This window comes from Astatotilapia calliptera, chromosome 22 (assembly GCF_900246225.1).
Source record: "Astatotilapia calliptera chromosome 22, fAstCal1.2, whole genome shotgun sequence".
NCBI lineage: Eukaryota > Metazoa > Chordata > Actinopteri > Cichliformes > Cichlidae > Astatotilapia > Astatotilapia calliptera.
The window spans coordinates 30,506,913-30,533,484 of record NC_039322.1 but is presented as its reverse complement, the minus strand read 5'-3'; the positions used below and the strand labels follow the sequence as shown (position 1 = coordinate 30,533,484).

Genomic DNA, 26,572 nt, shown 5'->3' with positions numbered 1-26,572 from the left:
CTGTTATAGCCCATATTTTAATAATATGTATGCATTAAGTGCATAGTAATTACATAAATTGCAAAAAAGTGCAATAAACTACAAAAAAAAATTGAAAATCGCTTTTGTTTTGTTTACATATATTTCTACTTGGAGAAATTTAAGAGGTTTATCCCTCAAAACTTTAAATACAATAAAGTTGCAAAAAATAGTTTCCCACCACAGGTAATTTATTTTGAGTGTCTTCATAGTTTTATTTTGGAGATACAGCAATTTTTATATACTGCAGGAAAAACAAAAAACAATCCTATGATGCAAATTTGCAAAGAAAACAGCATGTGCATCATTTCACTGTGGGAAGTGTTACGAACAGCTGACAGGAACGGCAAAGCCTGTTTCTGGAATATTATGTTTTTGTTCCTGCAAGCGCTTTTTATGCAATTTTTGCAAAGCTATATGTGGAACGAAACCGTGACCGAGGACAAGCTGATGGCATCAGATGTAAGTACAACTCCTCCGGTTTCATATGCAAAACAAATTATTGCGCTAGCTTACACGGTTCAGGTTCTACAGGGATTTAAAAATAGTTACGCAAAACGGAGCATGCAGCTCTGACCGGCTTTAAAGGGTTAACAATGACTTTAAAAAATAATATAAAATAGTGTGCAACACCACTGAAGTTTTTTTTTTTTTTAAACTCTCTTTTCAACCAACGGCAGTCACTCTCCAAATAACTTCTGCTTAGCTTTCCGAGCTTCCCTCGGGTCCTCTTAATCAGCGGTCTCCAACCTTTTTTGCGCCACGGACCGGTTTATGCCCGACAATATTTTCACAGACCGGCCTTTAAGGTGTCGCGGATAAATGAGGGAGGGGCTAATAATCGGCTCAGTCATTTTTAATGATCGTTGAAAGCCCAGATCGTAATCGTGATTAAAATTCGATTAATTGAGCAGCCCTACAATACAGTTAGATTTGCAAGTCGCCAATCTATGGTCTAGAGATGGCACGATACCACTTTTTTATGTCCGATACCGATACCGATATCATAAATTTGGATATCTGCCGATACCGATATGAATCCGATATAGTGTTTTTTAATCAACAAAACTGTTTTTTAAAATATCTTGCTGCATTTTGCAAGTCTGCAAGTTCATACTCAAGTTTAAAACAACAACTACACTAAAGCTATTCTGTTATACCTGTATACAAAAAAAATATTTCATAGTTCAGCAATACTGATCAATCTAATAAACTTAGACCTACACCATCCTCCCTATTCTGGTATTTTAAAGAGTACTTAGCAGAAATATTAAGCAACCTAACTAATAGGGTTCCAACTCCCAGCAACAACAAAAATAAATAAATAAAAAATAGGGAACCACCCCTCACGCTCCACCTCATGATGCTTAATCGACGTAATCAACCTTAATTTGATGCAGTGTGAAAAAAAAATGCACAGAAATCAATTCTTTTTCAAGAAATATTAAATAGATTCAACATCTTTCTTCAACAAAATTGCAGACTGCACAGATGGTACCTTCCCAAAGTAAAAAGTACTATAGCTTACTAGGGTATATATATTAGACTTAATAGTCACTATATACAGTAATTGACTTCTATTCATTTTACATCAAATTAAAACTTTGGGTGTCAGATAATTATTTATTAAAAGCTCGACATTTTAAATGAGAATAAGAAAGAAAAGTATGTCTTTGTGCCCCCTTTTCCCTGTTAATGCCCTATCGGCCCCCCTGGCTAAACTTTGCTAGATCCGCCCCTGCACAGTTACCAGCCGTCAGCTACATAGAAAAAGATCCTCGAGTAGAAAGTAATATTAAATAAATTGTAACAACAGCTTATCAAGCTTAAACGTGCTGCTGTTGTTCAGCCGCTGGTTTCCTCTTTCTGGTGCAAAGTGGACCAAAAACAAACAAGAGAGACAGACTCGCGACAGAAAAGCCGATCAGCTGATCATTTAAGCAGTTTCACGATTGAAGTAGCAGCTGGAGAGCGAGAGGCAGTCGCTCGTTAAGCTTAACGTGGGAATGCTTTACAAACATTCAGAGATGGACTTACACACGTGCTTTACTTCTCTCGGGGATAACTTTGTCGGAGATGAAATGCCAGGTTGCTAGCGAAGCTCCAAATGCTATCCAGACCACCGACAGGTCCCGCATGCCACAGCCGCTCTATCACGTGACGCATACTGCTCCGACTGCTAACGTTCTGAGGTGAGTTACGGCGTGTTGCAAGTTTTGTGAGGTGCTTTCGTGATATTTAATGGATCGGATTACATTTTTTATTTTTCTCCGATATCCGATCCAGTAATTTAGGTCAGTATCGGACCGATACCGATACGTAATATCGGATCGGTCCATCTCTACTATGGTCCAACAATAAATCAGTGCGACTCGACTAACAGGTATCCAACTAAACCTATGGGATAGTTTGGACTAATATATTAGAAAGCATTTTTCACCGTCAAGTGTTAGTTTTTCTTTGTTTTGTTTTTTTTAAGAAATACCAGCCAATAACTCGTTAAAGTCTTCTCAACCAGCTGCAATAAAGGATCAGTTGCTGGCCGCTTTGAACGCAGAAAATAGCCAATATTGGCTGATAGTATTGTCCCACCAATAAATCAGCTGTGCTCCAGTGTGATGGCCCAAATGCAATGACATGCTATAGGTGCACACAGGCACAGAGTGGAGAAGCACGACCTGCTTGTCTCTACTTACTGTAGCCTTGTCCAGCACTTTAATGGAGTTAGGGTCGGCAACTTCATGCTTGCGAAGAGCTTGTTCAAGCTCTTGCAGTGGCGGGCGCTCCCACTTCCCAGTCACCATCAGGTCAATATCACTAAGGGCAAAAAACATACATGAACTAATTTAAACAAACATTAGTCCTAAAATTTAAATGACCTCGCAGCAAAACAAATCAGAAACAAAATTAAGTTGGCTATTTAAAAACTGAATAAATTTAAATCCTGCTCTTACCTTGTTGGAAGGTACAGCCCTGTGCTGAAGCTGCCATATATTTGGACCTGGTAAAACATGGTTACAGAAGTGTGAAAATGACCGAAATCACTGTCATTCATGGCATACAAGCTGACGTGTTACAGCTCTTCACATCACATTTTAACCATAAAGGGCTTGGCAACTTGCAACAACTACACTTCTAGCTCATTTGCGGTGGTGCTGTATATATCCAGTTCAAATGTTTGCAAACGACCAGGACTTAGGCATTTCCGGCTCCCTACTTCAGAGACTGTAAACACTGCCAAGTTAAGTACGCTGCCAAATTAAGTACACAATAGCAAAGAACAAAAATGCTGTGCTTGAGGGCTGCAAGTGAATGCTCTCCAAAGGAAGCGGAGTCATTTCCTTTTCCATCAAGGCAAAAGCACCACGACAGGCCAGGGTAAATACATGGAAATGAAAAGGGAGGCTGGGACAATCTGAGGCTTGATCCATTTACCTGACAATGTGGCTCACAGCAGAAGTGGTGAAGACTGGCAGCCAACAAATCACTGCTGCGCGTGTTTTACATGATTAAGCAACGAGAGAGGCGGTGCATCAACCGCGCCTCGCTGTACTCTTCTCAACCAGCTGCAAGATCCTCCATCACCATTTCTACACCTCTCAAGTGCGAGTACAGACACTAATTTTTCTGTTTTAAAGAGTGTCTCATAACTGCTTTCCAGTTAGTTAATTATGTTCTCATTCCTTCTAAGGAAACTACAAAACAGTGGTAGTATGAGGTCAGTTTTTGTTGGGTCTGACACATAGTACTTTTGTTAAAGAGGAACAGTTTGGTCAAAAGTGTGAGTAAGAGATCGATGCCAATCTCACGTCTGTCTGTTATTTAGAAAATTAAAACTAGGAGTCTGTTTGTTAGCTTGCGGTTTAACAGGAGGAGGGGTGACATGTGCCAGACTGAAACTTGGACGTGCACACCTACGGTCCTGTGACGCTGCCAGGTAATTAAGTCACTAAACCTGGCCAAAAAACATCCGAGCTGACTAATCTCTCACGCCCAATCACACTTCCTGATCGCAATAACTGATGTCATCTCTTGTCCAGTGATATTTCAAATGTCATATTAATACATTTTGTCTTTATAGTTTTTGAAATGTTTGTGCCTAATTTAAGCTCATTTTTAAGGGTTGTAGCCTAATGAAATTATTCAGTCAAAAATAAATAGTTTTTAAAAAGCACTAGCTGAATTTTCAAAATTTAAGCATGTTCCTTTAAATAATAAAATCATTGAATTAAAATGTACAGCTGTTAAAGGAGGGTGTAGTGAGAGCAAGGCTGGTATGCATAGATGTGCACAGTTAAAAAACAAACAGTTGGTGCTCCACCTGCTGTGGATCCAGGTTAGTTTCAAAGACTGCCAGCTGCGGCCCAAAAAGATCAAAGGTAGCGTCTTTTTCCCAGACAGAGAAAGAAAAAATAAAATAATAATTATTTAAAAAAAATAAAAATAAAAAATAAAAAGGGGGGGGGGGGGAGAGACACTGTACTGTATTGAAACATTTGATAGTTTCAGCTATGATTTAGGAACACTGACAGGATATCAGTGAAGTCTCTGATTTATGCTGATCCAAACAAACATGTGTGCGTGTGCATGCGTAACATACATCAACAGTAGGCCACAGCTCCTTGATGACCACCTCTATCCGGTTCACCACCTCCTTCCTCATAGCTGCCTCCTCCGGCCGAGGAGATATGTATTTGTAGAAATCCATCACCTCTTCGTGGAGTCTGGACAAAAGGACAAATAAGGGTTAAGTACAAGAATGAACTAAAAATAATCCAACTACGTGGTCACTGCTCTGGAAAGGTTCACACTGCTACTGCCGATGTATACATGTACTAACAAAGCTCATGATTACATGGACACTGCAAACTGAGAAACACTGCAACAGCTTATTAAAACATAATCGATGCCACAAGCAGATCTCAAGGTGTAATGAATATGCACCTCAGCCTGGTAGTGTTACAGCACTAATGAAAGCTTCCCTAATGAAAATGAACTTCGACTTGCAAGAGTGTCACAGGGTTCAAAACCTTCAGGAAGTGGCTTCTCATTTTAGCAGGTACTGATCGTCATGTTCAGTGTTTAATATGACAAATGCGGCAGGTGGTGGATTGTATCAGCTGTTGCTAATGAACCTCAACTCTACAAGTGATTGATGACAGCCCCCACCCCCAAAAAAAGCATCACTCTGTAACATCCCGGTAAAACCAGATCACGAGTAATGCTTCTTCTCTGCACCACAGTGTCATTTGAGAAAGCGCATTATCCCAAATAAGCTGCCATGTAAGGGGACTTATACTCAGTTCCAGCTTTGTATTCTTATTCTCAGACTCCAGATTAGCTTTTCACAATTCACACATCAATATAATCCTTAATCATCTTACACTGGTCCCCAGTTCATGCTCTGTCTGAAGGGTGAACAGAAGGTTTGAACAGCAGGTGGGAGGGCTGGGAGATGACCATATTGGGGATATCTGCTCTCACTGACATCATAGAGAGCCAGGAGTAGAAAAAAAATAGTGTGTTTAAAACCATCTGAGGCCAAGCTTTCAGGTCACAGAGGTACATAAACTGACCTCAAACTTTGTTTAACGTTTCTATCATTGAAGCATTACATATGTGAGACAATGAGAAAAGAATTTTAGGTCTCCAAGTATTTTCAGACAGTAAGTTTTATATTATATTGTTAAAGTGATTAAAATGGGTAATATTCCAGTGGAGTAAGAGTTACATTTAACAGTTGCATATTATGTTCTTTGGACATCTAGGCAAATTTTATTTGAAATCGCTGACGGCACATTAGACTAGCATGGGCCCACTTTAAATTAGGAATCCATTAGCTAGCAGTGACCCTGTTGACTGATATCAACATACTGGAAAATAAAATGCCATTAACCAGTGTCGCTGGCCCATATGCATCAGCTGTGGTGCTGTGCGATACTGCAAATTTTGTTATGATCCAATACCGAGGAAATGCAGCCATATTGCAGACACTGATACGTTTAGTGCATCAAACGGCTTATGCAGTGGAGAACACTGTGTCATGACTTATGAGATTAATTATCAATAATTTGTAAACTGAACATTTTAATTTTTCATAGTGGATGTTTGAGATTTTTGAGGGGGTTTCTTACATTTCCCCCAAAAGTAAAACGTTAACACAGTTCAGTGGGCTACATACTGAACTCGGAGAATACAAACAAACGATCAATCCTATTCCGCTAGTATCAATCCAATACCAGTGTTGGGGTTGGGTCATTTAGACTGATCTGACCACCTGTAATTGGCTGTGTCGCAAAAATTTTAAGATTCCTTCTTTTAAATAAAAAAACTAAAAAAAAAAATTAAAAAAAAAAAAAGCTGCGTAGATGTTACTTTGTTATTTTATTGATCTGTTGTCATTTCAAAATCATTGCATCCCTGTTTCAGATCATAGTAATAACAAACTTCAAACAGTCTTATTTTGAACTGGTGCCCTCGTTTGATCAAGAAGCTACAGCTGTTATTTCAGCATATTAAACAGATTTCTTGGGAAAATGGAGATAAATATTGGATTTGACTGGAAGATTCCCAATACTGTGATAATGGAAAACTCAATTAGGAAATCTGGTCTAATTGTGAAGTCTGAAAATGCATAAATATATTTTGAAATTGCAACTTTGTAAAACCACGTTACTAAACCTGCCTGCTTCAGTAACAGTCAAACTGAAATAATTTGATATATTTGGTTTTTGTTAAAAAGACAAAACATAAGTTTTTCTATGCCTTTATGAGAAGTCTCTTAGATCAGTACCAATTTAACCATCATAGATTCGGCTAACTGTAGCCCTGCCCCATATTGTAACCACCAGGCCAAAAATAAGCCTGAACTAAAGTGGTCAACGTGCAGAGGAGCTATGCTTTGCAGAATACTCATCTTCACTGAATACATTTGGCTTACGGAAAGACAACGGCACAACACACACCTGAGGTTTTGAGTGGAAATTGACCAAGGTTTAAGCAAAACACTGGAGGGCCAGAGTAGGCCTGGGAGACTCCCAGGCCCGTTGTTGATATGGATTTGTGTTTGACAGCAGGGCACACATAATGTACAGATTTCTGACCAGTTAAATGCCTTCGAACAGAGGAAGTCTGTTTGACCCATTCATTTTTTTTTCTCCTAGGAATGCATGCCACGATGCCAGTGTGAAATACAGAACGGGGGGGGACTGTCACAATCAATTACCAGAGCCCTGAAGAAAATGCACTCAGCCCCATGGGCCCACTCCTTGGTGAAAACTCTGTCAGCAAACCAGTCAGTCCAGCATGTATCCATGCTAACCGTCCAACGATTACACTCCACACAGCCCACAGTTAGAATAATAGCTATTACCAGAGCCATCCCTGACAAGCAATCTTACAGTAAACACTCCACCACAACATACAAGTATTTTTATGTTCACACTGTTCCAGTTTGTAGTGAAACTCCCTCTCTGTGCAGAACTTTAAAGGGCACCCCTGAAGGCAAACCAAAGAAACACTAGTCGGCACACACGCTGAAACTTGTGTCAGAAAACTTGTAGAACCACGAATTACAAGATGAAATTCACTGTGGTTTCAGAAGAAAACATTCATTAACAACTTCAAATTTCTCAGCTCACTTAGATTTCACTGCAATTGGGAAACTCTGCATCACGCATGTGGAACTGCTTTCGTGACAAACACTGTTTCGTTGTTACAGAAGAGTCCCAGATGGGTGCAAGCAGCCATTACAAATATCACAAATTCCTGCAACACATTCAGAAATTCTTCGCTCATTTGTTTCAGGAGGGCTTCGGTTAGTGCTCAGTTATACTTGAAAATCAAAAGCTATTCAGTTAGTGTTTTTATTACACCAACAATGCAGATATTGCAAATTTAAACAACCCTTATTTACCATTTATAGACATTAATTTTAGGTGAACTCAATACTAAGAAAATATAGCTAATCTGTGGCTAAAGCGAGTTCCTGGAAACTGATTTTAATCATACTTCAGTACTCTGGGATCCACCCTGTATGTTATGTCATATTGGCAGATCTCTGCAAATAGGGAGTGAACCCAAATTAACTTGGGCACAAAGGTAATTAATTCTGAACTAAAGCACGTACCTTGCACATAACTAGTCCTTTCCCCCACAAATTGTATCGAATTATGTTTAAAACAGTCAATATTGAGAATTAATCTCGCAGGTTTCACCTCCCACGCTCACTGTCAGATTGCCAGATTACTTTTCGGATTCACCACAGCAGATTGCTAACAGGTTAAGTGCAGTTGTCCATATCGTTCAAATTAAGCTGGTTTCAACCTCGTCAACAAAAAAAATGTTGTAAATAGATTATCATATTTAATTTCTAGTTCTGTGTAATTACATTTCACTGGAGGAATAAAAAGGTTGTAATTCTGTTTTAAACAGTTTTTCCCGTTAAGTCCAGCCTGCATAGGAAACCGTTGGGTAAATTAGCTTTAGGCTCCTCGTTTAGGCTAACTAACGGACTACATTTAAAAGCAGCGTATCCGGTCGGCACCTTCTAAATAAATAAACCATTAAGAAAATCTACTCAAACTCGCTTCACGCCAACACATTATTCAACACTTCAGAATACATTTTATTGCTTTACTTAATAGTTGGGCTCGACAGCTTGCTGGAATTATCGTGTTCGGTAACGGCCCAGTTTAACCTTCTGAATACCAAATCACGGCACTTCCGGTCTTTTTCTGGCCGTCTGCGGCTGCCTTTACGCAGCTGTAACGGTTAGCTAATCAGCCAACGGCAAGAAGAAAAATGTCCAGCTTACTCTCCAGTACTCAGTGTACCGCCATAATCCAACTGCATTGCAAAACAAGAGTATAATATATAACTATACTGTTTATATTGCCAAACAGACGACAGCGTCAGGAGACGTTTGTCAACTTATTACAGCTTATTTCACCACAAATCAGCGATGCGGTTAAGTCACTCACCCGAGTACCCCTGGGCTGTACTCCCTCGTCTTCCAGGGCGTGCAAGTGCTCGCATAATTGCCATTAGTGCAGTTAGAAATCGAATAATTCATCCCATAAGTGCTCGCCTTGTTGTCACTTTTCCTTCGGCCCGGGTGGTGACTGTGTGGTTGATTAATAGGTACAGAGGGGTGAACCTGATGCTGGTTCACGCAAATCTGCTGTAACTTGAAAGCCTGGTGCTCCTGCGGGTGACGGTGATGGTAAAGGTTGACATTATTGTCCATGCTGTCTCTCAAGTTGAAGAGCAGGTTGGCACCCCCGACGTTATTATTAATACTCCCCGTAACATTTCTATCCATAGTCCTCTCGAGTGAGCAGCTGGAGGGGGGACTGTCCGTCCCGGATTCCTGCGAAGACGACGAGGCAGATCCCGTTTTATGGGACGCAGTTTTCCCCTCACCTGGCTCGCTGATGTTCGACGGGGTTAAAGAGTTGTGTACGTTCCTGTTGGACAGTGCTCTCCCCAGCGGAGGAATCGCATTGCCGTTACCGCTACTACTGTGTGCAGCGCCGTTCGTGATGCTACGATGGCTGCTGCCGTTGCTCAGGCTTCCTGTAACGTTACCGTTGCTGCTGCAGATGCTCTTGCTCGAAGCCACGGCGGTCGCCACATTTTTTAAAACCGCGTAATTCACACACTGGTTGTGGTTTTGATTGTGGAGCTGCTGCTGAGCGGAGAGAGTCCGTACTCCCTGAGAGGTCTCCCAGACGTGCATCCATAAGGCGTTCGCAGGTCCTTTCTGTTCGGGCTGAATCCAAGCTACCCTCGGATCCATTCAACTTCTTTCTCTGGTAACCCCCCCGACAAGTCCCTAACACTTCCGAGCCCGTGATGAACCTGCGCCGCTTCTCGGACCTTTCAAAGGTCGCTACGCTGTCCGGGGTTACGAGAACAGACACGTTTGAACATTAAACCGAATTAGGACCATTGATAAAGTGGCCCCCTTTTACACCGCTAGCTCGAAAATTTGCTAGCCGATTCCTACGGGAATTCAATATGGCGTATGCTCTTCAAAATCCACACGCATGCGTCCTACCAGGGATTTCTTAAATGATTACTGCGCCCCCCCCCCCCATCCGCCCACTCCTTTATCGCTCCTCAGCCGGGAGACTGATGATTTGCAGGGAATAAATATTAGAATTTTTATTTGATAAATAATTCACTGGACAACAAATGAGGTACACGGTAAACGTCGATAATGAATAAAATGACCTGGGGTCTTTCTATTTTTTTTTATTTTTTAAATAAAGCAGGGCCTGGCAGTCCGCAGATCCTTGTGCGCTCAGTTTCAACTTCCCCGCTTTCACCAGTGGGTGGAGGAATGGATGGGTGGGTTCAGAGGGGATCCCCATCAACACGAGGCCGGACAGAAGCTTATTGTTGCACAAATGATTGACTATTAACGTCCTGGACACGAATGCATGTCTTGAAATATTCACGGATTAAAGAGAAATCAGATATATAGATTTCCCCAATTTATATGTTATATACTCATTAGACTAGAGTTCGGGGACATTAACAGATTTGGCCCTGCAGAATACCTGACCTTTTCCGTGGGTGATCTAGCTATGGATCCGCAGCTTCCTCTGAAAGACAAAAACTGGAACCATGTAACTTTTAAGGAAAGTATAATTTACTTCAAAAGAAGATCAGGCCATGAGACTGTCGGCATCCCAAACACTTGCTCGAGGCCACAAACTCTGGCCCTTGAAATGCTGCTCACATACACACAGCAGTAAGCCTACACTGCAGTGCAAACACAGACTGTATATAAGGACATAGAGGCTTTTCATACGATCTAAGTACAACAACACAGTAACATGGTCCCCCCCCCCCCCGTCTAAGCTTAAAAGGGCCTCCTTTTCCCCCGTTTATTATTTCAGATGCACACTGCGGACCTGGATTCCAAATGTTCATTTTGAAGTGAAGCACAGCAGGTGGTGTTCATCATCCCAGTATCTCAGTACTGCCCAGGCCCCACCGGTAACAGCAATTTCCCAAGCCATTAAACACTACGGTGAAGGAGTGGCAGGCAGGATAACCAGCACCTTCTGGGATGTGTATGTATTTCTTTTTAAAGAGTATCTTGCATAATGCCTGCCCCCAACCTCTGCTACTCACGTGCAGCATGTGACATAGCCAAAGAAACTCCCCCCTAGAGCAAACTATGTGTCGGCTAGGATATGCAGCTCGCCATAAAACACACTCGGGCACACACACAGATGCTTACTCCCACTGTACGCCTGCAGAAAGCCAATCTCTTCTTCCTATCTTTTCCATTTTATACTGCATGAAACACGGGCACTGACAAAGCACACTGAATAGGTTATTCCTCTCATCTCTCATGTCACGGACTCAGCTCGAGCCGAGCGCCGACACAGACTATGTCTCAGCGTGCGTGTCATTTCAAGGCTGGTTTGCCTCATTGTCAGCTTTTATGGGATTACAACATTGGTGACGACTGGACCGTAGCTGACAGACACCTAAAAGATGCACACGAACACACACACGCACAGAAACAACAACACAGGAGAAGCTGGAGAAGCCACTAATATGCTCACAGGCAGAACAGTAATAGGAGATAATATTAAGGAAGCAGGCAGTTGTCTGAGGCTGCATGTGGCTTGAATAGTAATGAGGCTGCAGTATGTTCCAGATATTTAACCCACATTAGTGGGAAGCTGCGCTTACAATGTCGGCAGCCATTACACTGTTTCTACATGTGAGCATATTGCCTGTGGTGCGTTGCCCCCACTGTGCAGTTAGGTACAGTAATAACAAGGACATCATTAGAATGAACCCACTGATTATCATCTAACCGCAGAGCAGGTTCAAAACTGCAAATCTGGGCCATCGACTTTATATGCAGTCTGTGGTCTGAACCTACAGTCCAAACTGTACCACCTGAATGCAAGATGGGGGGGTTAAAAGAGTTTAAACCTAGGAGGTGTAGGTGTGTTAATATGCGCCATCTACAGGTAAAGAGAACATCTTCAAACTGCTGTCCATCGCCTGCATTCTGGGTGCAAAGGAGGGATCCTGCACCATTTACAAAATCATAACCAAGGGATTTTAAGACCTCAGTAAACACAAAGGAAGACCAAGAGATCATACTGATAGTTATGACAGGGCAGAAATCAGTGCAACACCAAGTACGCTGTTTTTCTTCATGCATGACAATAAACTGAATATTTCTGTTAAAGTTAATGTTAAACAATTTGACATAAAACAGAAACTTTATATACTATAAAGTTCACCTGCACTGTTACACAGAAATTTTACACGGAATCTAAGACTAGGACTTCATGTTTCCTTTAATTTCAGACTTTTTGAGATAATATTTTGTACAAAGTCTAGTCCTATCCATGGGAGGCAAGACTGGAGCCATAAATAAACAAATAAATAACTAAAGCAGCTATCACATTACCGGCTGGCTTAGGACTCCATGTTGCCATGTTGGTTTTCCCCCTTTTATAGCCAGCAGTGGCCATATTTGAAGAAGAGGGTGGATCGCTAACTTATCAACTGGACTTGACTGTTTTGAACCCTTCGTCATTTTCACTGTTGCTTCCAATGGCCACTCATACAATAAATGGCCTGTATTTGTATAGCGCTTTACACGTTCAGTCATCCACCCATTCACACACTGGTGATGGCAAGCTACATTGTAGCCACAGCCACCCTGGGGTGCACTGACAGAGGCGACAATAGTGACTTGTCAATCACAAGGTTGATCCAGTCATAAACATTTCATGCTTTATCCTTATTTCCCTCTTATTGGGTCCACAGTTTACAAAATGAACATCTTATTGTTTTCAATAAATCTTGAAAGTAGATTTCCAGGCTGGCTTTACTTTTCACATCGGAAAGCGGTGTCCATCTTTTATATACAGTCTATGGCTTGCAAGACGGGCAGAACATGCAGCAGTGGCTTGTTATTTTACTTTCCTACCACAGACGTGTGTTTGTTCGCATGCAGCAGTCTTAAAGGCTGAAGGTTGTTAATGCTGCTTAGTTGTTGCTTTTCCACGTTACATTAAATTATATAGCATGCGTATATTAAATATTACTTGTATCCAGAGCCTGTGTGTCTAAGTTTGGGACCAACAAGCCATTACACAGTGCATGAAGATGAATGGTATTACAGGCAAATGGCACACTCAGTTGTAAATAGTGTCTGTGTAATATAGTGATGCAATTACAAGGAGCCCAGACAGAGGATGCACAACTAGAAAAAAAAAAAAAAAAAAAACACCCTGGAAAAAAGAGAGAAGGTGGGGGCACGAAGGATGTCTCTCTGCAAAGCAGCCATCATTTATCATCACACTCAGACGCAGCAGTCAAAGTATTTATTGGTGACAAAGTGTAAAAATCCCTTTATCAAATTCCTAAAGACATGACCTCAGTTGTGACAGGAAAAGGACTTCATCAGAAAATGAGTGAGCAAACTTTAAAGATAACTGCACTTCTTTTGAATAAAAAGTCATTTTTAAAACCCACCCAAAAAAAGGGCACCTGAGTACCAACAAACCATGACATGATTTAAGAAAAGTCTTAACTTACACTGACAAGATTATGACTCACAGTAACAAAAATGAAACCGTAATGGAGCGAAAGAGACAAGTCCAATATTTCCTGTTCCTGTCTTTACTTCCAGTTTTTCTCCGTCCCTTCAAAAACACATCTCGCTCAGCTTTATTCATTCAGCACGCGTTGTCCTCCTGCTTTCACCAGGCCAATATTTTTCTCTAATTTCTTCTCCACTTCTTCACCATCTCTTTGAGAAACTCCCAGCATGGGGCATGTTTTGGGGCAACTCTTATTTTCTAATTTCAGGCATGGGTGACTTATTGACGCCTGTGCTTGATCTTCATTCTCTGTCCCCGCAGTCCATGAGTGGGGGACAGGCCTGATGCAAGTCTCAGTCTTTTTTTTTTTTTTTTTTTTTTTTTACTTTGTACATTTTTCCAACTTTGTAGTACATGCAAACAAAAAATACGAAAAAAAGAACACAAAAGAAACAAACTAAAAGGAATAAAGCGCACCTAATCTGTGGGGTGAAGAAAACAAAGAATAATTATACACATATGTATAGAGAAGTACTGTCTTATCAATCCCGTCCAAAAAACACCATCCACCCAGACTCTTACATCCATATGAAGGCTGCCAGACAGGGCCCGAAGTCTGGTCCTCTCCCCGACAGGTCCAGTTCCATTCACAATCATAACATATTTGAACCCGGAGCGGGTATTAGCAGGACCCCATTCTCTCAGGGTCTGGCCGTCCGCCTATGCCTCAAAGGACCAAGAACCAAAAGCTATTTGAATTAAGAAGAGGAAAAAAAAAAAAAAAAAAAAAAAACCCTCAGAGGAGAGGTCCCTGCCTTATGGGGTTGAGTGAGTCTTATAGGCTATCCATTTTGTCCACAGTTTATCAGATTTCAGTCTCAAAGTGTAGGTCATCTCTATCTCTAGAGATCTATCTATATCTATCCTCAATTACATCAGTCCATTCTTCCAATTTTAAAGGGTCACTTTTCAGCCAGTTTTTTGTTATTATCTTTTTGCTTGACAACAACATAATTTTAAACAAGTAATGGTCCTCCTTTCTTACATTTTCCCATATTCCAAAATACAATACTCGTGCCTCACATGACATGCTTTCCCAGTAAGGTTTGCTATTTTTACACTTCCAAAACACATGAGAATGATTGGCGTCCCAGTCTCCACATAATCTCCAGCATTGTTGGGGTGTTTTCAGCTGCTTGCTTTTGATATAAGGTGTAATAAAGAACCTAATCACATTTTTCCAGCCATACTCTCTCCATCGTCTAGAGCTGGTGGAATTATGCTATGAGAGACAAACGGATCGCCAGTCATCCTCTGACATAATTCAGATTCCCACTTTTGTTTAATATATAATGTTTCATTCCTATTCTAATTTTGCAGACCAGTCTTTTTTTGAGTCCAGATATGGAGTTACATTCACAAAGTTGCTTCTCTTTCAGGACTTTGAGATGACGAGGTCAGTAGATGACACCCAGAGCAAAATCCAGTAGAAAACCCGTTCTACGTGATTCAGAACTCGTCTATTTGATGTGAATCGACATTAAAAAGATTTGCAACAGCTGAATCTTGAGGATAAAATGACCATTTTAAATGTCTGCTTTGCATTTCCAACTTTATGTTCCAACTGGGAGAATATGCAGAGCAGGAGGAGAGTCTTAAAGCTGTTTACTGCTGATGTAGACTGTCATAAATCCCGTATATTACCATGGAGCTACTCCATTCACAACCTTTATTTCCTCTGGAGGAGAGCTGAATGCCGCCTCTCCTGCAAACGCAACACCTCCAGCACATTCAGTCCATGCTTGTTGAGGTTCCTTGGTGCTTTGTGATGTTATTACCAACGTAACAAATGATAAAAACCTTTCTGAGATGGTGACTTTTAACAATTGCTTCGTCACACCAAGAGTGCGCTTGTTTTCAGTGGAAAAAAAATAAGCTGTGTTCAAGGTTTGTTGCTACATTAGAGAATTTCTAAATTAGGCAAATGATCACAGGAATGTTCTTCGCCGTTGCAGGAGAACACATTACCTTTCGAGGTGTCCAGCTTTCTAGAACAGAAAGGGAATCAACACCTTCCTGCTTTTAGGGTAGTCCTCAAACTTGGCAAGGTACCATCTGCAGAGCAAGAACAAAGGAACAAGAAATTTTCCTGTGTTAATTCTGAATTTTGTTTAAAATGTACAGTGTGCACACTCCAGGAAAATTGCTCCGAGTGTGAGAACGCTGCCTGTTTTTGTTCTTACTTGTGGTGGGCCACAGCTCTGCTAGCGAGGACCACTGCGGTGAAGATGGCGAAGGCTGCACTGTGAACAGAGTGACCAGCCAGAGTGAAGCCAGCCCACTCTGTTATCTCGCCCAAGAAGTTGGCCCCAGACACGTACTCGAACATGCCGCCTGTGGGTGGAAGACAGCGACATTAGAGCAGGTGGGTTTCTCCTTTGATGTGCTCACTGATGCAAAAATAACCCAAACATTTTAATGTTGAGGGAAATAAAATCCAGTGACTTTTTGCAGAATACAATTTGATACTAAGCTGAAGAAGTGGTGACATTTCCACTGCCTGTGAATCTTATTTGGAGGCAACATGCAGTTACAAAATGCAAAGGGCATTCACAGAGCTGGCTTCATACCACACATACATGGCTGAGCACTCAGTATGCGACTGCAGGCTATGTGCTCAGCAGTGCTGCTACCCTTTATGTGAAAATAGCAGATTCTTGGCTGAGGGGATTCCAGACGTGCCTGTAGGTTGATCTGGAGCAACAAAGCTCACAGCTTCCTCACACCTCGCCTTCTCTGCTCTATTTTCTTTAAGGTTCAGGGAAGGATTGTTTCAACAGGTTCAGTGCAAGTTCAGGCTCAAGGTGCTTTTGTTGTGACTACGCTCCCAGTCAGGGGAGCCGCTCACTTTGTGAACCCGTTATGATTACAGATTTATTTAACAGAGGTAGAAGCCAACTTATGGTTTGGATTTTTCAGAGAAAACAGTTTGATTCCATGTACCCACCGTACAGCCTGTTTTGCAAAAGGAATTTGGACGTGAACCAATGCCTTGTTTACCCAACCCCCTCCTTACATGTCACATCTTATACAGTGCTCAGCCAGTTAAATGCAGTACAAGGTCACACACACACACTTAAAAAAACCAAAACCAAACCATAAATCCACTCATGTTTCAGTTGTTAGGTCTGTTTTAGCCAAGCTGGGGCGGGCTGCACAGCAAACTCTTCCTAAAATGGGTTTACTCATCAGAGAACGTTGATGTGTTGCATTCCCCTCCCAAAAACACCGAAACAAACAAAACATTTATCGACCATTTGTACGGAGAACCACCAACCATCATTTTGACACTCAGTGTTAAATGCTGCAGTCCTGACTGCCTAACAACATGAAGGCTGTATAGCATGACCCAGATCTAGCTAGATAGCTCAATATATAAGGCACTGTCGTTAGATAAAAGATTAGTAATTATCACAGGGTTTGAATGGATCTGGGATGGAATTCTGATCCAGGGTGTTGGATAACAGATGTGTGGAGAATTAGACGAGTTGCTGCCTGTGTAGAGCAGCAAGTGAACCATAGCTGAACTAAACAGAGTCGAGTCTGTAGAACAGGGGTCGGCAACCCTAGGCAGGGTTAACTGATGGCACCATAGCTGGACGGGCATACCAGACATTTGCTCGGTGGGCCGATGATTTATTTTTTTTGGAACAGTATAAACAATGAAAGGTGGTGGATTGGCTAGATACTGGTCGGTGTGTAAAAATAACTGTTGTTTGGTGGTGGCTATGGCGGAGCTTCCGCAGATTCAGTAAAATTAATAAGTGGTGGAGGCCAGCAGGTGGATGAGGGAGAGGGGAGACAGGAGGAGGAGAGACCCGAGGCGGCCGCCAGTCCGAGTGTCAGGTGAACTGAACTTCAGGTAAGAAGTTACGACCTGCAGTCTATCTGGGTCAGATATAAACCAAATTTAGGTGGAGTTTATTTTCGTTATGCTGACTTTTTACAGTCAGTTACAATAACTTGTACTGCATGCTAACTAGCATGACGGAGTTTCTATACAGCTGGGTGGTGCTATGATGTTACTGATAGTGAACTTTATTTTATCCATAAGGTCAGCTAGTAGAGTTGCCACCCGCCCCGTACAAACGGAATCATCCCGTATTCAGAGACATTATTACGTGTTTCGTGTTGAGCTGAGATGTCTAGGATGGAAAAAGACACAAAGCTGGATTTATTCTGTCTTTGCTGCACAGCTGCCTCTTCTTCTCTCATTCTCCCCCCTCTCTCTCCTGTTTCTACTTCAATCATGAAACTGATCAATGATCAGCTGATCGTCTCTCTTGTTTGTTTATTGCCCACTTTGCGCCAGAAAGAGGAAACCAGCGGATGTCGCGCTAAACAACAGCAGCACGTTTAAGCTTGATCAGCTGTTGTTAGAATTTATTTAATATTAACTTCTAGTATCAGCTGATGTTTGCTGGAGCCACAGCTGTAAAGCTGCTGGTCATGATGTCTGTTTGGATGTGTGGTGAGAGGGAAACATGAAGATGAAACCAGGAGATGTCCTTACTGAATCATCAGAGCTGAACAGGTGATGGAGAAACAGGTTTACCTTTTAGGTGACATGGATGAGTTGAAGGGAAGTTATGAACTGTTTCTGAGAGACAAATAACACCAGGATCCTTTTCTATGTAGCTGACAGCTGGTAACTGTGCAGGGGCAGGTCTAGCAAAGTTTTGCCAGGAGGGCAGGTAGGGCATTAACAGGGAAAGGGGGGCACAAAGAAATACTTTCTTATTTTCATTTAAAATGTCTGGCTGTTATTAAATTATCTGAAGCTTACAATGAAAGTTTTTATCTGATGTAAAATGTATAGAAATCATACATATACCAACAAGACTGTACATCACTGTCACAACAGCGTTTGTTTTCATTCAAAGGCTTTATGGCTTTAATACCTGGGGGGCCGGTCTCTAGTCAAAATGCCCGGGTCAATTTTTTGTCCCAGTCCAGCCCTGGGCACGACACGCAGTGAGTTAATCTGAGAAGGTGCATCAAAAAAAATAAATGGTCGCGCCACCAGTGCACATCGCAAATCAGCTCGCATAGACACATTAGTTGTGCCTCTTCTTAATGACGGTATCTTAGCTAAAAACCCAACTACCAGATTCAACTTGTAATTGGCTAAAAATAACTTAGCCTACTGGTGAGAGGGACGCTGTTGGCTTTCCACATTCCGACACTTCAAAGGTTTCTGGAGCTTTCCGCTCAGCACAGCATCAGCACCACGGAAATACTCTGATACATACATAGACTCGAGACACAATGCATTTTGGGACTTTCAGGTGTTTGGACCAATGTTTTATTTTCTGATCAAACCAGAAATCTTTAATGAGCAGCTGGATTTGTCTCACATTAACTGAGTTAATGCCAGTTAATGCAACATCGAAGCAGCTGGAATCCACAGCTGTGTGTGTTCATGGAGCTGGATTTTCACCTGCTGGACGTCACTATCTGACAAGTTTAACTGTCCTCAGAACATTGCAGAGGCCTTATTGACAGTATTTGGCTCTACATATCTGTGTGAGCAGATTTTCTCTCACATGAAGAGAGTCCTCAGGTCTGAATGCTGGACCCTCGGAGACCCGAGTCTCTGAGTGGGAGACCAGAGATCACATTAACATGTGTGACTCTGTATTAACAAACATGCCATATTGGCCCAGTTTATTTTTCTTATCATTGTTGTGAGGAGACCATAAATAGCATTTGTATTTTCTGTTGTTCAGTTCATTTGCTGTTATGGATAAAAAGTCTTTTTTTGTTTCAAAATAGCTGAGAACTATTCGCTGACAGCTGCCAACATCTACGAACAAATATAATCCTATAAAGTGGCTCTATATAGTGTGTAACTGTTCATATAGAGCGTTATTCAATTTATTGCTAATGCAATCATATGGATGGCACACTGACCTCTGAGGAAATTTTAAATGGCACTTGCCATCAGAAAGGTTGCCGACCCCTGCTGTAGAAAGTAAAGAGTGAAGTCCAGATCAGAGTAGGGCTGCTCAATTAATCGAATTTTAATCACGATTACGATCTGGGCTTTCAACGATCATTAAAAATGACTGAGCCGATTATTAGCCCCTCCCTCATTTATCCGCGACACCTTAAAGGCCGGTCCGTGAAAATATTGTCGGGCATAAACCGGTCCGTGGCGCAAAAAAGGTTGGAGACCGCTGATTAAGAGGACCCGAGGGAAGCTCGGAAAGCTAAGCAGAAGTTATTTGGAGAGGAGAGTGACTGCCGTTGGTTGAAAGAGGTAAAAAAAAAAAAAAAAAACTTCAGTGGTGTTGCACACTATTTTATATTCTTTTTCAAAGTCATTATTCAATACATTGTCATTGTTAACCCTTTAAAGCCGGTCAGAGCAGCACGCTCCGTTTTGTGTAACTATTTTTAAATCCCTGTAGAACCTGAACCGTGTAAGCTAGCACAATAATTTATTTTGCATATGAAACCGGAGGAGTTGTACTTACATCTTATGCCATCAGCTTGTCCTCGGTCACGGTTTCCTTCCACATAAAGCTTTACAAAAATTGCATAAAAAGCGCTTGCAGGAACAAAAACATAATATTCCAGAAACACGCTTTGCCGATCCGATCAGCTGTTCGTAACACTTCCACATTGAAACAGACGTCAGCGCGAACTATCACATGTCCGCCATTTCCTGGCTGAAACCGGAACTGACGTCATTTTCGCGGAAATGTAGTTTTTTACTTGTAGGCCTTAAAAGCCTATACTGGTCATGTTTGACTTTTCTGAATAGTTGCTGGGATGCTTAGAACTCGAGTTGCACTGCTGGAAATAGTTTATTTTGATGCACATGCTGTTTTCTTTGCAAATTTGCATCATAGGATTGTTTTTTCGTTTTTCCTGCAATAAAAATTGGTGTATCTCCAAAATAAAACTATGAAGACACTCAAAATAAATTTCCTGTTGTTGTAAACTATTTTTTGCAACTTTTTTGTATTTAAAGTTTTGAGGGATAAACCTCTTAAATTTCTCCAAGTAGAAATATATGTAAAAAAAACAAAAACGATTTTCAATTTTTTTGTAGTTTATTGCACTTTTTTGCAATTAATGTAGTTACTATGGACTTAATGCATACATATTATTAAAATATGGTAAATGGTAAATGGCCTGTATTTATATAGCGCTTTTCTAGTCCCTAAGGACCCCAAAGCGCTTTACATATCCAGTCATCCACCCATTCACACACACATTCACACACTGGTGATGGCAAGCTACATTGTAGCCACAGCCACCCTGGGGCGCACTGACAGAGGAGAGGCTGCCGGACACAGGCGCCACCGGGCCCTCTGACCACCACCAGTAGGCAACGGGTGAAGTGTTTTGCCCAAGGACACAACGACCGAGACTGTCCAAGCCGGGGCTCGAACCGGCAACCTTCCGATTACAAGGCGAACTCCCAACTCTTAAGCCACGATCGCCCGTTTATGGGCTATAACAGTTGTATAGCAACTTGAAATGCTCCCACAAATGGCACTACAACATGTAAAAAAATAATATAAGCTCTGGCGGACTTGGTTCTATAGTAGGTCTTAAAGGGTTAAATAAATATCGTCAAATAATCGAGATCTCAATTTCAGTAAAAATAATCGTGATTATCATTTTTGCCATAATCGAGCAGCCCTAGATCAGAGTAGCTGAATCGGGCCTGAGGAGCTGAGGGAGGTGACGGGCTGCAGAGTGAATGGCAAAAAGCTGCAGAATGACAAGTGAACAGTTTTCTCCTTTGCAGCCTCTTTATCGTGGTTAGTGAAGAGCCGTGCAGAATATTTTGGCTGTTGGCAACTTGGTCTGTCACAGATCAAGAGGCAACTCTGACTGAGAAACCAAAGGTCATCATATGTTCTTACATTACGGACTTTTCAGTCACATGGTTGACCCAGCCTGAGGCATGCTCTGCATTTAAGCCTCCCTTCTAACCAACTGGGGCAGTGGTTTACAAAATGAACATGTTATATTCAATGAGACTTGAAAGTAATAAGTGAAAACACCAACAGCTTGTTTCAGAAATCCCATGTGAAATGTGATTTTTTGTTTTGCTTTTGTAGTGTTGTCAACTGACCCTTCTGTGCTTAAAACACTCCAATGTTAAAAATGTAAACAAATACTATAAATACATCAATCTGAAAGCACATTAGTCTCAAATAACATGAACACTTCATAAAGATGAATTATGTACACAGCCTGAATACTGAATAAGTGAGGGTTTCACATTTACACACATCTTCCACTGTACGCCTGGCTAACTGTCTAACAATTACTGTCAACTCTGTGTGGTTTAAAAGATTTCCATGTTTGTGTCAGTGAAAGCAAACACACTAAAAGTCCTACAAGTTGGACCGTATTAGAGGATGTGCAGCAAGAGCTGTTTATACAGTAATGTAAGGGCTCACAGAGGCCCAGGCAAAGACAGCTAGTGACAACCTGTGATTCTGCTTAGTGTGATCTGTATAATCATGAGACCACACTGGAAAATTAGCATCTAGCACACAGAGACCGCAGCGTCGAGGGCCATTATGTGATTGCAGGTTTTGTGACTTCCTTCTCACTCATCACGTGTGCTGCAACAAAAACATTCAGAGTCTAAACCTAAGAATAAGTAGCGCCACAATGTAAAAACGGCACCGTTTACAAGGAAGGACTGTATCCTAAAATTGAAGAAGGCCCTGTCTCAGAATTTCATGAAAGTATTTTATGCTTATTTCAAGCTGTATACTTTTATTTTTGGAATTTGCTAGAATAGCTTTATTGGAAACCATGCTTATTTATTTTATACTAATCTTAGCATGGCCCCTCAGTTACTCCTCTGCCTGAAACTATGTTTCACAAATACGTAATCGATTTGATCAGTTTCCCCCTCTACATTCTGTATGCATATGCCAGTTTTTACATGCATACACAACGTATAAAAGGTAAACTTGGTGTGACAGTGTTCTGAGTTAAGCTCTTAAATAAATAAATAAATAAATAAAGTTTACCAGCACAATCGATGTACAGTTCGCCCAGGACTGAGAGAAATTACATTGCCCCATTCTTTATAGCTTACTTTACAGAGTACAATGAAAACCTAATGAAATGATTTCATTATATATTGTTTTCTTTCGTCGTTTAATGATCAAATTACTAACAAAAATGTTGCATTGCTTACTTTAGGCTGAGTATGCAAAAACTTAAGACTACACTTACAGAAATGATTTATCCTTAATTACTGGACACCTGCTGTTGAATTTATTTCTGAACAGAAAATTAAATAGTCTAAATCAAAGGTGTCAAACATTAGGCCTGGGGCCCAGAATCAGCCCGGCACAGACTCCAATTAGGCCCAATGGACAGTTTTGGACAATATGAAGGAGTGCACACATTTTGAACTGTATTTTCATTTTTTTTCTCCCCCTCAACACAGACGCTACACTTTTTTGGTTGTTTTTTAACAACAAGTCCACAATTTTTAAAAGGCTATTTTATTGCGAATTAACAAAACTTTCTGCTGTACAATTACAGGACAGTCTGGGTGACAAACTTTATGTAATTTTAAACATTTATGTCTTACAGCTTAAACTGAGCTTGAGTAGTGCTGACAGATTATTTCTTCAACACAGCAGCATTTCTAGAACAGATAGAAGAACTGAGACAACCTTGAAACGACACCACTTTTTCCTATGAAGTTATCTCAGGGACAAAATGTGTACCTAAACTCCTTTACGCTGACAGAAAGAGTTTCACTGGTTTGACCCACTGGAGATTAAAATGAGTTTAAAATCCCAAGTCTAAATAAAATGTCAGAGTCTGACTGAAGCTCTTACCTTTGGGAACCTTGTAACCAGTCTCTCCGGGCTTTCTCAGGTTCCTAAGGATGTGGTCAGATTGTACATTTATAAACCAGCCGACGAACCACAGTACCGAGCCTGGAGACAAAAGCAAAAGCTGTTTCAGCAAGTGACTGTACTGACAAAAAGCCAGAGAGCAAACCTTTGCGTTTCTTTTTCTTTTAGCATTTCCACATTTTGATGAATACTCCTGGTTTCCTTCCGAAAGCAACCTTAAAATACCATATTTTAAGTTTTCCTGCTAAACCAACTTAGGGTCACATACAGACTCGATATTTTCCCAGTTGTAACAGGACAAAAGGGAAGGTTTTAAAAGAAAAACTGCGTTGAGAAACTGTTGTTATAAATAAAATACATACATACATGATGCTTTAGACAATGTGCACAAATTGGCGAACGTATTAAACTGTGTAATCACTGTCATCTGTGAGGTACAGCTCTCCAAATATCCACCCACATCTATCATTTCCTGACTTTTCAAAAATAGCTCACACTCCGGCTGTGGTTCTCAGACAGAAAGAGGGCAAAGTGCCCACAACAGGTCACTTTGTTGTGGGCAAAGTGCACCTTTGTAACCTTGTATCTCTGAGTCTCGTTGATGAGTTGATGACTGAACCTGGGGTTATTTGGCATGCAGCCACCCCACTGACAAATCTGATAATTCTACCTTTCAAAAACCTTTATGTGTGTACAAACACCAACAACTATACATAACATCTTTCTCACTCACTTAGAAAAACTCAAATACATGTGGACGAATCACCTGATACCCACAGATCACATAGAATGCCCACATGGGCATTCAACATGTAAAACAAGAACATCTGGGCTTCCAGTGTATACTGAAACAGAACAGCTCGTAACCATTCTACTAGATAACACAGATATTTTTTTTGGCTCAGTAATGCCTCCAGTCTTCCCAGATGAGCTGGAGGAAGGGGTGAGTCAGGTCTTAGCTCGTCTGCTTAGGCTGCTGCCTCCATGACCCGGATAAGCAGCAGAAAATGGGTGGATAGATACATGGCTGGACTTATCCCAGATATACTGCCACATGTGTATATGTTGCTTTATATAGGTTTTTGAAAACTGTCCAGCAGATGCTCTGCTGGACAGTTTTCAGCACAGCACAGTGCATGTAGAGGACTATGCAATCAGCAGAGCCTCACCTTCCCCTACTTAAAACTGATACTATGTAATCCAACTGATGCAGTCTACAGCGTGGTTATTTTTTAATTGCACAAGAGGATGAGAGTGCAATTGTAAAGTGGAAACTACATCCAGGACGCTTGGCTAGCCAAGAACCACAGTGAAAGCTGAGTGAATGCCGACGCCAGCCCATCAATTGATGAGCAGTCAGGCTGCAGTCGCTGTTTCTACAGTAAAATCACAGTGGAGATCGCTTTGAAGTCGCTGTGTTGGTTTTTATCTTTGTTTTGTGCAATACCAAGGACAAAAACCCCTGTCATTAGGACAGGGGTTTTTGTCGGTATGTGAAACTATAGCTTACAGGTTTATATTGTTAAATGGTAATTATGAAACAATGTGTTACGGGTCATTTTACAGAGTAACATGAAAGTAATGTAACAAGTAGGATAACAAATCATCTTGAGTGCGCATGCGTCAACCATGCATGCAGCCTGTTATAGTTGCTCCTGTCTTTTCTCTTTAGTTTAACTTTTTTTCTTATTTATTTCTATGTCCTTTACTTTTAACTTAAATACAGAATTTTCCTTGGGGATTAATAAAGTATTCTGATTCAGACAAATTACTGAATCCTGGGAGTAATTAATCAACGTACTGCATTACTTTTAATAAATGTTTTATTTGTAATATGTGTGATAATTATTTTTTTAGAGTAACGACCCCAACACTGATCACAACAAAGAGGGGGAAATACCTCCAACATGGACAAACATTTGACCAGACAACATGCAATTAATTTGCATGACTTTAATGTCTTTGATATGCTGCTTAGCGATGGGGGTGATTCTCAAGGAAGATCCAGTGAGAATCGGTAAGAGAATGAATAAGGGATGGAATTGATAAGTGATATGGATATTAGCTCAATTCTTATCAATTCCCATCCCTATGTACACTTATAAAATACTAATTACACTCAGTACAACATTTTAACTTCTGCACACAACAAAATAATTCACATTCCTGTTGCAAACAGTCAGGGAACAGGACACCTACCAATGAGGAAGCATGGATGTGTAACCCAGTATGCTGGGTACTCAGCATAATGGCTCAGGTACCTGATCTGCATGAAGCCATTATAGCAGCAGAACACAAAGGCCAGAGCGAATGAAGCGAACGGTGTCGGTTTCCCTCCTCTGATTAAAAATGGATAAATGCAGGCTCTGCAGAAGAAGAAGAAAAAACACAACAAGAACACATTATTTTGAGTAATGGCATGTTTATACTGAAATGTATTCATCTGTGCACATTTTGACATCTCCTGTATCTGAGTTGCATAATCAATCAGGCGTTTCTTTGCCCAGTTGAAGGGGTACTTAAGCACTGCTCCTTGCGCAAGCCTGCTTATAACACTGTATAAATAAATAAACGTGACTGCCCACGGTTGCTTACCTCTGGACATAGTGAAGGAAATACATGGCAATGAGGAGCTGATTAGGTAGTAAAGACGTCTTGGAAGAAGATGTCCAGAGTAGCAGACACATAGGGAGCAGTAAGGCTGGCAGCTCCTGGACGAACCAGGCGAACCTGGCGTTAACTGGAAATCCATACTTGCTTGTAGCATACCGCCCGTAAGGAACATTTTCAAACAGCAAAGTAATAAAAGTGCAGGCTGCCATTAAAAACATGAAGTAAGCCATGCGGTCCAACATGTACAGCTCCTCTTCCTCTGAGGAGAAGAGCAGGGAGAGGAGAGCATCCATTTCGACCTGAGGGCTAATATTTAAAACTAAAACGTTCGCAATTAGCTAACTATACATACCGGTTATTCCCTAGCTTGCAGACAAGAGCCTGGACAGCGCATACGCTCGCGACCGATTCGGACCAATTAAGAGTTCTTGA

The 26,572-nt window shown here is 41.2% G+C and overlaps 2 protein-coding genes across 5 annotated transcripts in view; both read right to left on the bottom strand.

Moving 5' to 3' along the window:
• The window catches only part of tent4a (terminal nucleotidyltransferase 4A), a 24,273-nt gene extending 14,181 nt beyond the window's left edge, over window positions 1–10,092 (bottom strand). For both annotated transcript variants that reach the window (XM_026156965.1, XM_026156966.1), the window contains exons 1-4: window positions 9,000–10,092; window positions 4,619–4,742; window positions 2,973–3,019; window positions 2,715–2,835 (exon numbers count right to left, since the gene is read on the bottom strand). In XM_026156965.1, the coding sequence (XP_026012750.1) occupies window positions 2,715–2,835; window positions 2,973–3,019; window positions 4,619–4,742; window positions 9,000–9,817 (1,110 nt within the window). In that variant the 5' untranslated portion in view covers window positions 9,818–10,092. The remainder of the gene's footprint in view (window positions 1–2,714; window positions 2,836–2,972; window positions 3,020–4,618; window positions 4,743–8,999) is intronic.
• Window positions 4,749–26,572, bottom strand: srd5a1 (steroid-5-alpha-reductase, alpha polypeptide 1 (3-oxo-5 alpha-steroid delta 4-dehydrogenase alpha 1)). Of its 3 annotated transcripts, none has more exons than XM_026156970.1 (6): window positions 26,123–26,572; window positions 25,727–25,893; window positions 23,507–23,608; window positions 15,854–16,004; window positions 15,639–15,725; window positions 4,749–5,501 (listed from the first exon to the last, which is right to left on the bottom strand). In XM_026156970.1, the coding sequence occupies exons 1-5, from the start codon at window positions 26,431–26,433 to the stop codon at window positions 15,659–15,661; spliced, it is 798 nt and encodes a 265-aa protein (XP_026012755.1). In that variant the 5' UTR covers window positions 26,434–26,572; the 3' UTR covers window positions 4,749–5,501; window positions 15,639–15,658. The 3 variants fall into 3 exon arrangements, with proteins under 3 accessions (XP_026012755.1, XP_026012754.1, XP_026012756.1); XM_026156969.1 differs by lacking the exon at window positions 4,749–5,501 and adding an exon at window positions 13,377–14,359; XM_026156971.1 differs by lacking the exon at window positions 4,749–5,501 and having other exon boundaries at window positions 14,393–15,725; window positions 26,123–26,399; window positions 26,493–26,572.

Bases quoted from the DNA above. Each gene is read 5' to 3' on its own strand.
- srd5a1 (XM_026156970.1), bottom strand. From the start codon at position 26,433: ATGGATGCTCTCCTCTCCCTGCTCTTCTCCTCAGAGGAAGAGGAGCTG. The intron at 23,609-25,726 runs GTAGGTGTCCTG...TTTTGTCTCCAG, and splicing joins ACATCCATGCTTCCTCATTG to GCTCGGTACTGTGGTTCGTC. The intron at 15,726-15,853 runs GTAAGAACAAAA...CTTGCTCTGCAG, and splicing joins AGAGCTGTGGCCCACCACAA to ATGGTACCTTGCCAAGTTTG.